Below are 15,642 nucleotides of genomic sequence, written 5' to 3'. Positions count from 1 at the left end.
AACGCGCCGCGAGGCTTTGTTTGTGAGACTTGCAGCCACGTGGGATTTTCTAGGTCGGTTGTGGGCGGAGCTTGGTAAGGTCCATGATGCTGGTTAAATGTATTTCAGCTCTAAGTATTTAATATCTAAATGTTTTATGGGAATGTGGATTTTTCAGATCAATTTGAGAAGCAATTTTGATAGGTGCACTTAATTTTATTGTGTCATGTAGCAGGGGGCGCTGGTCTTGGTCTTGACTTGGTCTCGGGTTTGGTGGTCTTGACTACAACACTGCTACATGGCTCCTTGGTTGCATGTCCTCCCCCACCCATCTTCTTTCCATCCCCTTTCTGTTGGATTTCTTTCAAAATAAATGACACTAGTGGCAAAAAAGTGAAGTTCACACCAGCTATGTTAGGACAGGAGACAAGATGTTTCCATCCCTGAAATTATGATGAATCACATATCTAAGTTAATCTATGTTACAGAGAGTAAACACAATGAAAACATGCTTTATCTGTGGCATTGTTCATTAGAACGGCACATTTCTGATGTATTAAAATTAAATACGATAGGTACACTTAATGATATTGTTTTAGCAATTAGGTAAAGCATTCAAGCAAGTACTTTTAATACTTAAGTATTTTTAAAAGCCAGTACTTTTTTACTTTTACTTAAGTAAAAATGTTAATCTGGTACTTTTACTTTTACTAGAGTACATTTTTGTCTGTGTAGTTGTACTTTTACTTAAGTAATTTTTTTGAGTACTTTCTCTACCACTGCCAACAAAATATCTTAAAGTCCTATGGATTGGTGAAAATACAACATTTGTACGCCTACTAGAGGCTTTACTTTGTATGCACTTTGCATCATGTAGAATCCAGTGTTTACATGTGTTTTTTATTTGGTAGCAGCTTCATTCAGCTTTAAGTGTGCAGACCCCATTCCTGTGAGTATTTAGCCTGTGGCGTACAGTTTGTTAAAGCTCTCTACCAAAATTCAGCTTCACCAGCTGGTTGTTAATCAACGCAGCCCAAGTGGTAAAAATTGAGTCGCCTTACAGATTTTTTGCATTCGGTGGATTTATTTCTCGTTTTACTTTCTGATGCGGCGCGTAACTCACTTTCTCATCTACGTTGGCTTCAGAAAGTCAAGCTGGTCTTAAATTAAAAGGTAGTTTATGCACACAGAAAATAAAATAGGTAATAAAACAAAGCCCCGCGGGACCTCTTGGTTTATAACGAGCTGTCGCTGCTATATCCGTTCTTATGCAAACAACAAGGCCTCTGTTAAAAATGCTCTGAGTTGGACACTTTATATCCTTTATGAGAATATAAAACTGGGTATTACACTACCTCCTATTTCTCAGATCGTTAAACGTAAAGTTTGGAATCTGAACCCATTTTTGAGCATGTTTAAGTCACTGAATACACTTCTTAATATTCTCCACTGCTATCCTCAAAGTGAAATTTGAATTATTTAAAACTTAAACTTAAAAAGCAAATTAAATCCCATTATTTGACAAGCTTTTTGCTGTAATTATTTATGTATCCAACCCAACTTGATGGCAACATTAATAAGGAACTGTAAAGCTAAGACAACAAGAGCTACAGAAGAGTAAACAACTTAAATTTAGAGTATTTTTCCTTTCTGTTTTTAGTGATTACTTCTATGAAGTGTTTTTGACCTTAAAATCAAAACGTGATCTGGATTCATCCCAGTTGTTTGTATTTTTGTCATTAATAAATGTTAAAGTGAGTCTTTCTAGGTTGCAGTAACTTAATCATGAAAGTCCATGGGAAAAAACAAAAGTTTAACATGAACCTGTTGCTTTTTTCCCCTAAACAAACTGAAACAATCATTATTTTTGATAGTTTTTAATTTTTTACCATTTACTTATTATTATTATTGATAAATTTATTTAAAAATTGGTAAACTTTGTCGACTGTGAAGACTGGAAATTGTTACCGTTTTGCCTTCATGATTTTTCCCGCCTTTTCCTCAGAATGTCCCGTTGCCTAGCAACCACATGACAGCTGCTAAAAGTGGAGGTTGAATAGTTGCTGAGTTGTTGTTTTTTTAAATAGTCCTTTTTCTCACTGTTTGGTGGTAAATCACACTAAACTTTTCCCTTTTTTAGGTCAGTCATAATCCCTAAAATTATTTCTGCTTGCTAAATGGAGGATTAAGGAGAGATTTTTTTTTACCCAAATAAAACGTAAATTCTGGTGTTTGTAATAGAGAGGAAATATAATTAAATCCAAATTAGTGGGCTAGAGTCTAACAAACTGTGACTGTATGGTCTCAGTCTACATTAATTTTAGACTTTCTAAACTTTTAAGTTTTTCTTTAGACTTTAACTGCTTCTCCATTTATTTGTAGTCCACAACCCGACTATTTGTTGAATCACTGATCTCTGACCTAAAACTTTCTTCAGGCAGCAATAGATCCAAATTAAAGGGACTGAACAACTGACCTAAAGACACTTTGCAACCATTATCTTCTCAATAAAATGCAATTTACAGACATTTTTTTGTTAAATCTTGACCAGAAAAGCAACAATAACACAGTTTGACAGACAGGAAATGGGATTTTTGCTCCTTTAAGATTATTTGCATGATTTCCATCCGTCGTTTTTGTCTTAGTCCTTAATGCTAAGCATTGCGGATTTGCCTTATTCAAATAAAGCTCCTAAAAGCATATTTGGATGAAAGTCAGCTTTTGAGTAAAAGTCACTCTAAAAATACAAAATCTTACCAAGTATTTTTTATCTGGTTTTTAGTCCAAATATCTTAGCACACTTCAAGAAAGACTAAACTAATTTAGAAGTAACATTTCAGCAAAATATGAAGAAGCTTGTTTATAATTCCTTAATATTGATTAAAAAGTATTAGTTTCACTGGCAGATAAAGATATTTTTCCTATGTTGTCACTGAAATAATCTGCCAGTGGCGTTAGATTAAGATTTTGTTTTTGCAGTGCTGGGTAGATGTGGTCTTTAAAGGCAAATATTTTCTATTGTAAGAAGATTTTATACTGTTTGTCCTCACTTTGCCCTAAATAAAAGTGAAAGGCTAAACTTCCTGGATTTTTACTTTCAGGTAAAGATAATCTGGCTTAGATTGTTTCTTTTAGAACTTCTTCTGTTTTCCTCTTCTATGAAAAATGAATAAAAAAAAATTCTTAGGAATCTTTTAAAAGATCTACATAAACCGTGGTGAACTATTTTTAACACCACTTTAAAATTTAACTCTGTTTGAAAGTGACGGGAAAAGTGAGGAATGTGGGGTAGTTGAAACGTTTACTGAGTGTTTTTATTTCTTCAGATCTGAAGAATAAATGGCATCTGGTGGTGGACCGGCTCTCGGTGCTCTTCCTCAAGTTCCTGGAATATTTCCACAAACTGCAGCTGTTCATTTGGTGGCTGCTGGAAATCCACATCATCCAGATCGTATCATGCTACATTGTTATCGTCTGCATCTGGGAGGTAAGAAAGCTTCAGCCGCTGCATTATTTATTGATTGGCTATCTGAAAATACTAAAGCCCAGTTCACACTACATAATTTTTTGCCCCGATTTCCCCCTTACGACAATCTTAGAACGTTCTGCATCCTAAGATTGTCGCTTACGATAATCGTAACCGATCATCCTGCAGTGTGTGGTGTGTTACGACTGATCGGGTCCAGTCGGTAGAACCTCGGTAGACCGCTCCCATCTGAAATCGGACATATTCAACATGCTGGATTATCGCAGCGTGTGGGGTTTTCCTTGATTGGTAGTGAGAACGCAGCTTGTTGAATGTGACAGGTAGCCAATCAGAAAGCACGGCGAGGATCCCCAAACGGCTAACGTGGCGCAACCCAGAGTCCAGCGGACATCAGAGATGATATGTGGAAACAACATTAATGTTTATTCAACATTTTGTGCAAAGAATACCCACAGAAATGACAAGGAGAGGATTTGGAGTGAAATTGCTACCACAGTTGATTCTGGTAATTTTTCAGCTGTTCATCGTTAACGCGACATAAAAAGGTTATAACGATAATTTTATTCATTCAGTCAGGGCTTGACGCTTACAGAATGTAATTGTCACTCGTAAAACATTGATTAATGCCTGGTTTTAAAATTAGTTAACTGGACTTGTAGCCATTATTTTGTGCATATTGTTCTCAATGTAATTGTAAACATTAAAACAGCAAATACTAATTAACCGATGCAGCTTAAAGAACAGAAAATAATCTAAACACACGAATGGTAGACGAAAAACTTTTAAAAAAATAGAGCCGCCACGTGCCCCGTCTCCACGCTTTTATCCAACGCCTTTTCTTTTTGTTACGTCTTTTATGTTTAAAATAAGCTCACAAACTGTCGCTATTGCTTCTACGTTGTCGGCCATGTTTCTTTACTCTAAATTCACGTGTGTCATAGTGGGCTTTTCCTGTATTTTCGGTCTGGAATCTGAATGTCGGTGAGAAATCAGTTCCTGTGTGGTGTGTTGCTCTTGCTGTGTGGCTGCCTGAACACCACACAATGCACGATCGGGCCGATCGAACCCGTTATACCTACGATTTTGGTCGGCTAGTGTGTGGTCTCAGGTTTTGAAAATCGGCCGACTATTCTAAAATCGTGTAGTGTGAACTGGGCTTAAGAAATACCTGTTAGATTTCAAAAAACATTTATTCAAATGAATCTAAAACTTAATGCTTGAGTACGGGAAGCTATTGGGACCACTGTAGATAATATTTGTGTCAAAAAACACATTTTTAATAAGGATGTGGATAATATGTAAATTTGCGTTAAAAAAATTACAACAAAATTTATGATTAAAACAAACAAACAAAAAAACGCAGAAGTTCTGCAGCAGTCAGTTGCGGCATTTTGTGTCTCAACTGACTTAATTCCTGAAAATTTCTGAGTTTTATTTCTTAGAAATTTCTGACTTGAGTCAGAGAATATTTTAGTTTAATACTGTAGGTTTATGCTTTCTGTCTTGAAATTTTTAAAAAATTTTCTCACAAATTAACCATTTTCTTGTAAATATGTAAAATTAAACTCTATATTTTTAGTACAGTTTAATTTACTAAAAAATGTAGAGAACGTGGAGTGGTAGAAACTTATAACTCCATGTTTTTTTTTCTTATACTCCGTCGTAGCCCTGCGATTTCCTAACATTTCATAAAGTATAAAACATTCATACTTTATGTTAAAACAACAAACTTTAATGAGTTTCTGTCGCCATTTAATGTGATAGACTAAAGCAAGGTAGCATGATAGAAAAAAGGGAACTGTGGTTCATTCACACCAGCCATGTTTAGTTCGCTTTAATCCAACTCTAATTTGAAAGTTTGGTTTATTTGGTGGAGGTGCAATGTGCAATCAAACTCTAATACGGACCAAAAGGTGAACTAAAAATCCACCTAAAAATCTATGTCTCGGTCCAGAAGTGGATTCTGGCGCAGTTTGAATGCTTATGTGAGCGCCAAATAGACCAGAAACTGCTCCAAAAGCAGGAAGTGAACTATAGCACAGGGCATTCTGGGTAAATACAACCAGAAAGTGAGAGTCTAGCTCTAGCAGAAGAAATGCTTTTTACGAAGGACAAAAGATAATCCTACAGACGCTAAAATCTGATGAAAAATTCATTTTTGTTTACATTTTATGAAGAAGGAAGTTGCGCTCATGTCTTCTTCTGAGGTTTTTGCATCGTTTTCTTCAGTGGTTCTTGGTGCAGCACCCCCAGAGACCAGGAGAGGAACAGGTTTTTCAATTATTGTGAGAAGTGTGAAAAACCAGCTGAAAAACTAACAAAAATTGCAACTTTAGTCTCCAGTGGAACCAAGTCTAGCGGTTTTTTCAGGTGTGAAAACATCTTAAGCACAGTTAGATTATCAAACAACATGCAAACACCTCAAAGAGATCTGTTAAACCCATCATCTCCTGCTAAAACCTTTTAAATATGGATAAAAGTACTAAATGTATTCTGCAGAATGACACTAAAAGGAACAGTAATACATTTTTAGAACTATATTTCTTCTCATCATTCTGGAAATTACACAAAGAGATATCAAAAATATTAAATTAATATTAAAAATCTTTTTTTTTTACTTCTTATATTTGTTGTCTTTAACATTCTGTGAGAAGAACATGAATAAAGAAGTCTTTCTGTGTCGCTTAATGTGACCATTTTCATGTCCTCATTGCCTGTATTGTCTCCTGTGCAGGTGTCTTTGCTCAACTATGTGTTCCTGGCGTCGTGGGCCTTCGCGCTGCCCTACAGCCAGTACCGACCTCTTGCTTCTAGTGTTTGCACTGTCTGGACGTGTGTCATCATTGTGTGCAAAATGTTGTACCAGCTGAAGACTATAGAGCCCCCAGAATACAAATGCACCGTAGTAAATATCACCTTCACCTGTTTTACCTGTTTTATCATCACTGCATGGATCAGTTTGTGTCACTAAGCTGTTTATTTGCTTTGAAAGCTTCATTACTGTAAACATTTAATTTTCATTGCATTGAACAAACGGTTAGAACCAGAAGTTTACATACACTGCTGCAAAAACAAAATCTAAATCAAGTATTTCAAGTACTTCTGATTTACTTTCTAATGGAAATATCTTGGTAGAGTTTTACGTTAGTTTTGTCTTATTTCAAGTAACTTTTCCGCAAGATATGGAAGCTTGTTTTAAGTCTGTAATTCCTTAAGATTAATTGAAAAAATACTAGTTCCCCTGGCAGATTATTTAACTTTCATCATGTAAAAATTTTATTTTTTATGTATAAAATGTCTTGTTGTAAGTTAAGTAATCTGCCAGTGGAAGTGGTACTTTTTAAAATCAATATTAAGAAATTATTGACTTAAAACTAGCTCCTGTTTCTGGCGGAGAAGTTACTTGTAATTTATTTTAGTCTTTTTTTCATGTGCACTAACATTTTTGCACTTGAAACTAGACAAAAATACTTGGTGAGATTTTGTGTTTTACGTTGTATCTGAAGTTAAACCAGGTCAGCTAGCGTTACCAAAATTATACATATTTGTTAAAATCCACAATAATGCAGATATGAGATTTATTTATTAATGTCTTCATTATCAAAAGTTTACATGCAGAATGTTTACTGTCTCTAAATAATAAGAAAAAGGTGTGACTCTAATTGACTGAATTGGAGTCACACCTGAAACTCTTTGCTTTCTGGTTTGGGAAAGTCAAAATAATTCAGCCAAGATTTTAAGAAGAGAATCAAGGAGCTTCATAAGTCTGGTTCATCCTTAGAAACAATTTATCTATGCTTAAAGGTGCTTCGTTCTTCTGTTCAAACATGTATATTAGAGAATAGACATTATGGGAATGTCCAACCATGATGTCACTCAGAAATTTACATGTTTTGGTTTAAAATATGCAGATTGACTCCAGAAAAAAAGCTAAAAACCTGGTGAAGATACTGTCTGAAAGGCACCTACTTCAAAAGAGACACGTCCTGTTGTCTGATGAAACTAAAGTGGAAAAACCTGGATGCTTGAACCATCTTAACTATGATGTTTGGGAGTGGCAGCATCATGCTGTGGGGCTGTTTTGCTGCAGGACGAACTGGTGCAATTCATACAATAGAAGCCATCATAAGGAAAGAACATTGTGTAGAAATATTGGAGCAACAATGAGGATGTTAAAGTTACCAAATACTGAGGTGTACGTAAACTTCTGATTGTCATTATTGTGTGTTTTTAAAAAAAATCAAATTTAAATCATTTCAGTAATTCTAACTAAGTTAAAACAAGAGAAGTTTGGTCTGATTTAACTTCAGACATTGAGAACAAAGCTGTTTGTGTTTTTATTTGGTGTATGTAAGCCTCTAATTTCAGCTGTAAATACTTCATTTTTTGTCCTGTATTATTAGCTTTTAGTACTTTTCTACTTGCTGGTGTTCATATTTACTTTAGTTTAATTAAAAACATTAAAAACAATTTCTCCTTCTGCGCACAGCCAGATTTTTACCCAGACGAGGTTAAGAAGAGGCTTGTGAAGACGCCGTTGTATAATAGCACATCTGACCTCGGTAACTGGGTCGGCCTGAGGAAGGATAACGAAGACCTGCTCAGATACCTGAGGGTGAGCAGGAAGTCCTCTTAAATATGTAAAAACACGTTTATATAGAGGATCCTAGGGGTCAAATATACTGCTACTGTCATCTAAATGCCTGATAAACCAAGAAATGTACATATACTGTAGGTGGAAGATTGTTTACTTTTTTTGTCTTCACATGACGCAACACATTATAGAAATATAGTAAAAGTACAGACACCGAATGTAAAATATAGTGCCGTAAAAGTTGGACGTGTCCTTTGACACATGAAAAATGTACTGAAGTACTTCACTATATCAAAGCACTGCAAACAGATCTGATTTCTAACATTTAAAGGGGTAGTTTTATGTAAAATTGATTTAATTTTTAATATAATGTTATTCCCTCATCAAAGTCAAACCTGGAGTGTTGCTATTATTCTTTCATGCATGTTTGAGAAATCTTTAATCTCCATGGCAACCATTCAGCTGTGCAAAACTCCTGGTTGGATCTAGCCCCACCTTTGAGATGTAGCTCCTCCCCCCACTCGGCTCCTTCAGACTAGCCGGCTGCAAGCAGCAAACACCTAGTGAAACTGAGCATCTGCTAAACTCATTATAGAAAGGCTCAGTGTAATGCTGGTAAAAACTTTGTTAAAGGGATAATAGAGGGGACATGTTGTGATCACTTCCTGAAGGCGGAGTTTCAGAATGAGCAGGAGCTTCTTAAAGAGACAGAGGCCAAATTTCAAGAAGTTCAATCAGGAAGTAAAATTTCTTTTAAGTCCTACAGCTCTGGAAAAAATTAAGAAGCCACTTAAAATGACCAGTTTCTCTGATTTTGCTCTTCATACGTCTATGTTTGAGTAAAATGAACATTGTTTTTTTATTCTATGAACCACTGACAACATGTCTCTGAAATTCCAAGCAAAGATTTAGTATTTATTTGCAGAAAATGAGAAATGGTCAAAATAACGAAAAGATGCAGTGCTTTCAGACCTGAAATAATTTAAAGAAAACAAATTCATGTTCATTTAGAAACAACAATGCTAATGTTTTAACTCAGGAAGAGTTCAGAAATCAATATTTGGTGGAATAACCTGGAGATTTTCAACAGGGTTCAGTGCAGTGGGCTCTTCAGTTTTTACAGAGCTGTATATATTACATTTTTATAACAACTGATGTTAAAATAGTTACTTGTTTGTTCTATAAAATGACAATATGTGCCTGGAAAACATACAACCCTTTAAATTTTGAATTAATATCTGATTTTTTTTTCACTAAAAGCTTTAACCAAAACAAAATAATGTTATTGTTGCAGAACAACCTGTTGATGTTGGCGCTGCTGGCCTGTGAGGTGACCATCTATCGCCATCAGCAGTACTTCAGGCTGAGGAACAAACTGTTGCCTCCCGCAGCCAGAATCATCTTCCATGATGTCACTCGCCAGCACCTCGACATCGGCATCGTCAGCTTTGTTAAATACTTCGTCAACTACTTCTTCTACAAGTTTGGACTAGAGGTAGAAAATTCAGTGACGTAGTGAATGTGTGTTTTATGGAGAGGTGTTTGACGCCTCTGCTGGGTGTCTCAGACATGCCTGCTGCTGGTGGTAAACGTGATTGGTCAGCGAATGGATTTCTACGCCATGCTCCACGCCTTCGCCCTCATCGCGGTCATGCACAGGCGCAGAAGAAAAGCCATCGCTGAGATCTGGTCAAAGTACTGCTTCTTCCTGGCAGGCATGCTCACAGTCCAGTACTTTGTCTGCATCGGGATCCCACCAGCTGCCTGTAAAGGTTTGTGCGCTTGGATAAATCACAATAAGATTTATTGTCTGGTTTTTATCTAAAATGTTGTCCTGGATTATGTCCAGACTAGATGCAGATATTTGATCCTTAAATTTAAATCTAGTTTTTTTCCTGTTGCCTTAAGTTTCCAAAATTTTACTGTGCATTTTGTGTTTTTTAATCTTATCCTACTGAAGATAGTGTATTTAAAGCTGCAGTATGTAACGTTCATTTTAAGAATTGTTTGTTTTTTTGTTTACATATTTATTAAAATTATCACCATGTCGTGACAGCATAATATAAGACAAATAATCTGTGAAAAGATACATTTCCTCCACCTTCTCCATGAGCTAGTACTGCCGTCTGAAGAAATGTCCCACTCCCGACAAAAAACAACCAATCAGAGCAAGGAGGCGGGTTTAATGTTGTCAATCATCCTCATGTACTCGATGCTGAATGTGCTAATAGTGGGAAAACAACTTAGCTTCACAGGAAACTGTCAAGCTCCATTGTGTGTAGCGTATTAGAGAAAAAGAGGGAGGGTGTGAGCAGTGTGTACACAAGCATGATTGACAGAGTCAGGAGACTCCTGCTGGTTCTTATTGGTTGTTTCTGACTGGGAGCGGTGTATTTCTGCAGATGGCAATAGCACAACAGTGTGAAGGCAAAGGAGCTAGATTTTTTTTTTGATTATCTGTATCATGTTTTGTTGTTTTTTTTACAAATATGTTAAACAAAAAATAATAATAATATTACATCCTAACTTAAAAGTTCTTCACAAAACTAACCTTGTTGACATTTTTACCCGTTTTAAACGCCCATCTCATGGTGAAGTTTTTCTTTCCAGATTATCCCTGGAGGTTTCCAAACTCTACGACCGGCTCCAATGTGATCAAGTGGCTCTATGTCCCAGACTTCCAAATGAAGCCCAATCCATATTTCCTCGTCTGTAAGTGAAGTGAGAAACAAGTTTATAGGGTAAAAATTAGAAACCTCAGAATGAGAGAGAATAGCTGTATTGGCTAAGAAAGCAATAGTTAATCATCCTCATGTACTCGCTGCTCAATGTGCTAATGACGGAGAAACAACTTACTGTTACAGGAAAACTGTTTATCCACCATCACCAGTGGCTATGCTAACTAACCTTAGCATTCGTGGCAGACTATGTTGTGGTGAACCAGATGTTGGGTGGGGCTTCCAGATAAAAACATATTAACACATTATGTCAATAAAAAGTTTCTAATTAAAATAATAACAATTTTAGAAAGTAGAAGCCTAAACATGTAAACACAATTCTTTAACAGTCTTTCTCAAACTGTGGCCCCCTAGTGGTCCATGAGGTACTGCATGTAAACAACAGTTTATTTGCCGTGACGTTAGCTCAAAGTGCGACGCTACAGCTAGCTTACCGAAGGACTGTGTTTAAAAATAATAGATTGCAATTGGCTGAAAACCTGAAGATACTGGTGGAAAGTTTCTCAAAACGTTTGTTTTTGAACATTATTACGATACACAGCACTGCACCCCATGCTGACTAACTGCATCTTAACAGCTAAAATAAAATTATTTATATTGTGCTACCTACTGACTGAAAGAAAATGTTTGTTTTTGCCAAAGCAACTTAAGTCTATCTTCTTTTATTTGCTTCTAAAACATTATACACTTGTAGTAAATAACTTTTTTGATCAGAAAGCTTAGAATCCAAACTTTTAGAATCTGTAAATAACTCAAAACACTCTGAATTTTTCATGGTTTTATTCTAGCCAGTCACATTTACAAAACAGTCCCACCTTCACATTAGGAGGAACGGTAACACTTTATTTGAATGGGTGTGCATAAGACTGACATGACACAGTAATAAACATAAAGGAGTCTTCATGAGTGTTTATGACTGTCATATGGTAAATAATTACACATTTAATGCAAAGTTAACACTTTTGATGGACTTTTAATGCAAGATTTGGTACAACTTTGCATTAAAAGTGTCATTATCTACTGAATAGTTCAAAGTTGGCCATTTTAATGGACTTTTAAAGCAACTTTTCAATAAAAGTGTCATTATTTACCAAATGATACTTCATGTCAACAGCACTAAACATTGATAAAGACTCCTTCATGTTCATAACAGATGTTATGTCAAGTTTATGCACATCCTTTCACATAAAATGTTACCATAGGAACAAAGATAATGAGTTAATAGACAAAATCTTTCATTTCACGTTGTATATATTGAGATGTTGTGTTCTTCCTTTTGTGGTGAGTGTTTTTGTTAAACAGGGTAAGAGGTCCTTGGCCTTGGAAAAACAATCTCTACAACATGTTAAAAATGTTTTTAATGGACTGAATATGAGTTTAAAAGTTCACAGATGGAACATTTGAGTCCTTTGGAGAGCCTAGAAAACTATTTATTTAGAAGATTTCATAAAAACAGCCAGCTAAGAGGAAAATGTAAACATACCGAGGGAAGAAACTGTAACTCTGGAACAGACAAATTGAAATTCAATAAACCCGGACGGATTTATTCAGATATTTTCCCTCTGCTGTCCCTGTAGACGACTTCATGCTGCTGCTCTGCGCCTCTCTGCAGAGGCAGGTCTTCGAAGACGAAAACAAGGCCGCGGTGCGCATCATGGCCGGAGACAACGTGGAGATCTGCAGAGACCTGGACGCCGCGTCCTTCAGCGTCCACAACCCCGTCCCCGACTTCATCCACTGCAGGTTCCTTCAAAATGATGGCTTTGGACAGAAACACCGACCCAAAAGAGAAGTCCTGCAGTTATTTTGGTGCCATTGCTTGGCAGTCATTAACACAGAGGGAAACTGGAATGGAGAGGAAGTGAAGCAGACAGAGTAATTGATGCATAACGGTATCAGATGTCGACAATAAAGTCAAACATAATGCGCTGCATGCAAGTGAAGCTCATCAGATGCATTCAGCGGAGGATTTGTGGTGTCGGAGTTTATTTAGAGCAGCATGAAGTAGTTTTATTAGTCAGATATTAAAGCAGTCTGAGACGTTAAACCGGATTCCAGGAGACGATTCAGTTTGAGAGAATCTGTTCGTTACTCACATCACACTTTTTATCTAAAACATGAGGAAGAGATTTAACAAAAAACTGGAAATATGGGGCATTGATGAGTCTGAAAAATTAACTTTTAATTTCCCAGGTTGATTTTAGTGTAGAGGATTTCAAAATAAGAGTCGTATTAGGCAACATGTAAGGAATCCATCCAACCATCCATCATCCATCCATCCAACCATCATCCATCCAACCATCCATCATCCATCCATCCAACCATCATCCATCCAACCATCATCCATCCATCCAACCATTCATAATCCTCCAACCATCATCCATCCATCATCCATCCAACCATCATCCATCCATCCAACCATCATCCATCCATCATCCATCCATCCATCCATTCATAATCCTCCAACCATCATCCATCCATCATCCATCCAACCATCATCCATCATCCATCCAACCATCATCCATTCTTCCATCCATCCAACCATCATCCATCCATCATCCATCCATCCATCCAACCATCATCCATCATCCATCCAACCATCATCCATTCATCATCCATCCAACCATCATCCATCATCTGTCCAACCATCATCCATTCATCATCCATCCAACCATCATCCATCATCCATCCAACCATCATCCATTCTTCCATCCATCCAACCATCATCCATCCATCATCCATCCATCCATCTGTCCATCCATCCAACCATCATCCATCCATCCAACCATCATCCATCCATCCGACTATCATCCATCCATCCACCATCCATCCATCTGTCCATCCATCCAACCATCATCCATCCATCCAACCATCATCTATCCATCCAAGTATCATCCATCCATCCATCCATCTTGTCTAAATCTAAAATACTTCAGCGGTTCTTCTTCTCATGCATAAACATATATTATCTTCTGGCTTCATCCTATTTCCAGATTAAGATCCAGATTACCGACACAGTAAAACGTGAGCAGCGGGTTTTTAAAGGCAGAGGATCGACAGCGATAGCATCCTGACCCGTCCACCGCCATCGATTATGTGCTCTTCACATTCCACTGTTTTGATGCGCAAAGTGGACAAGTGTTTTATTAACGCACTCTGTGTCCATCAACAAGCCCTTGTAGAAAGACAAAAATCTGCACAGCCGTCTGTCCGTGGCGCAGCAGCTCTGCACTTATTCCATCGTTTCCCTCCAGGATCGAATTACGGATAGAGGGCGCGGGTCGGAGAAATCCATATTCCACAAAAACACTCTGTCCGTCACTCCGCGACTCAGACGCTTTCGCCCTGTACTCTAACTCAATAAATAGCTTTTAAGTATGGAAAAGGTATTTTCTCCCTCTGATGAAGGAGGACACTCACTCAGCCCATCAACTCGTCGTCCGAGCCAAACCCACTTCATCAGCGCCGGCGCTGCTGCTGTTGTGGTCCCGTGCGCGTCGAGTTAATGAGCGGCGCGTCCTATGTTTTCACGTTAATGGACGGGGAGGGAAGGAGGGTTTTAACATGTGAAACCAGAGAGAGAAAACGTGGAGGAGCGTACCTGAGCTGAGCAACAGCGTCGGGTTACAGATCTGATTCCCATCCATCGATCAGACGCTTACCGGCGCTCTGACGTCACAAAATGCGCTAAAGGTGATTCATGAGCCGCACAAAGCGACAGGATGGGCAGAAATGTTGGCAGAGTGGGGTAGTAACTAGTTACATTTACTTTAACTTTTTTTTTTTTTTTTTAAATTACTTTTAGGCGTAATTTTGTTACCTTTTACTTTTACTTTAGTAATTTTATTTTAAAGTATTTCTACTCTTACTTGAGTGAAATATTCTGAATTTTCTACCCACTGAATGAAAAACAAACATGTTTCAACCAAAACTTCGCCAGACTCAGACACACCTGCAGTTTTTGATAAAGTTTTTTTATTGAAAGAAACACATTTGGAAAATGTTTCTTTGGCCTGATTTTGTTATGTATATTAATTGTTTCCATTTTGGTCTTTAAAATAACAACATTTCCACATAGATTTATATTTTGTTTCAATTTGATGCTCTGTACTTGAGTCGTCTTTTTACCAAATATTTTTTTACTTTAGTAATTTCTTGGATTTCTACTATTTGGTTTTACACACATGCAGTTTTTGCTAAAGTTTCATAAGTTTTTTATTTAAAGAAACAGAATTAGAAAATTTTCGTTTGCTTGATTTTGTTAATTTTTGGCACTTATGTAAATTATTGCCATTTTCATCCTTAAAATACCAATATTTTCAATTTATATTAGCAACTTATATTATATACAATTATAAGTTTCATTGCTTTATTTTAGCAACCAAAGTCTAGAGACTAACTGTGGAAAACTTCCAAAAACCTGAATGTGTTTAAATCAACACCGGCTTAAAGAAATCAGCTTATTGGAAGCAGATTTTAAATAATTTCTTACCTTTAGTGGTCCTAAAATATCCTGTTCAAACACAGAAGCACAACAGACTCAAAACGAAAAGAGAACCAATCAGATTCACAGGTAGTTTTTGATTTTTCCTTCTCCAGGTCGTACCTTGACATGCTAAAGGTCATCATGTTCAGCTACCTGTTCTGGTTCGTCCTCACCATCATCTTCATCACCGGCACCACCCGGATCAGCGTCTTCTGCATGGGCTACCTGGTGGCCTGCTTCTACTTCCTGCTGTTCGGCGGTGACCTGTTGCTGAAACCAATCAAGAAGATCCTCCACTACTGGGACTTCCTGATTGCCTATAACATCTTCGTAATCACAATGAAGAACATTTTGTCAG

General features: G+C 37.0%; 1 protein-coding gene across 4 annotated transcripts in view; it reads left to right on the top strand.

The window, feature by feature from the left end:
- The window catches only part of piezo2b (piezo-type mechanosensitive ion channel component 2b), a 126,764-nt gene that overhangs the window by 79,021 nt on the left and 32,101 nt on the right, over positions 1 to 15,642 (top strand). For all 4 annotated transcript variants that reach the window (XM_032564947.1, XM_032564945.1, XM_032564946.1 and 1 more), the window contains 8 exons: positions 3,306 to 3,466; positions 6,201 to 6,371; positions 7,956 to 8,081; positions 9,355 to 9,555; positions 9,628 to 9,832; positions 10,671 to 10,772; positions 12,376 to 12,541; positions 15,398 to 15,641. In XM_032564947.1, the coding sequence (XP_032420838.1) occupies positions 3,306 to 3,466; positions 6,201 to 6,371; positions 7,956 to 8,081; positions 9,355 to 9,555; positions 9,628 to 9,832; positions 10,671 to 10,772; positions 12,376 to 12,541; positions 15,398 to 15,641 (1,376 nt within the window). The remainder of the gene's footprint in view (positions 1 to 3,305; positions 3,467 to 6,200; positions 6,372 to 7,955; positions 8,082 to 9,354; positions 9,556 to 9,627; positions 9,833 to 10,670; positions 10,773 to 12,375; positions 12,542 to 15,397; position 15,642) is intronic.

The sequence above is a fragment of the Xiphophorus hellerii genome, chromosome 6, assembly GCF_003331165.1.
Source record: "Xiphophorus hellerii strain 12219 chromosome 6, Xiphophorus_hellerii-4.1, whole genome shotgun sequence".
NCBI classification, from domain to species: Eukaryota; Metazoa; Chordata; class Actinopteri; order Cyprinodontiformes; family Poeciliidae; genus Xiphophorus; species Xiphophorus hellerii.
This window is presented reverse-complemented; position numbering and strand designations above follow the sequence as displayed.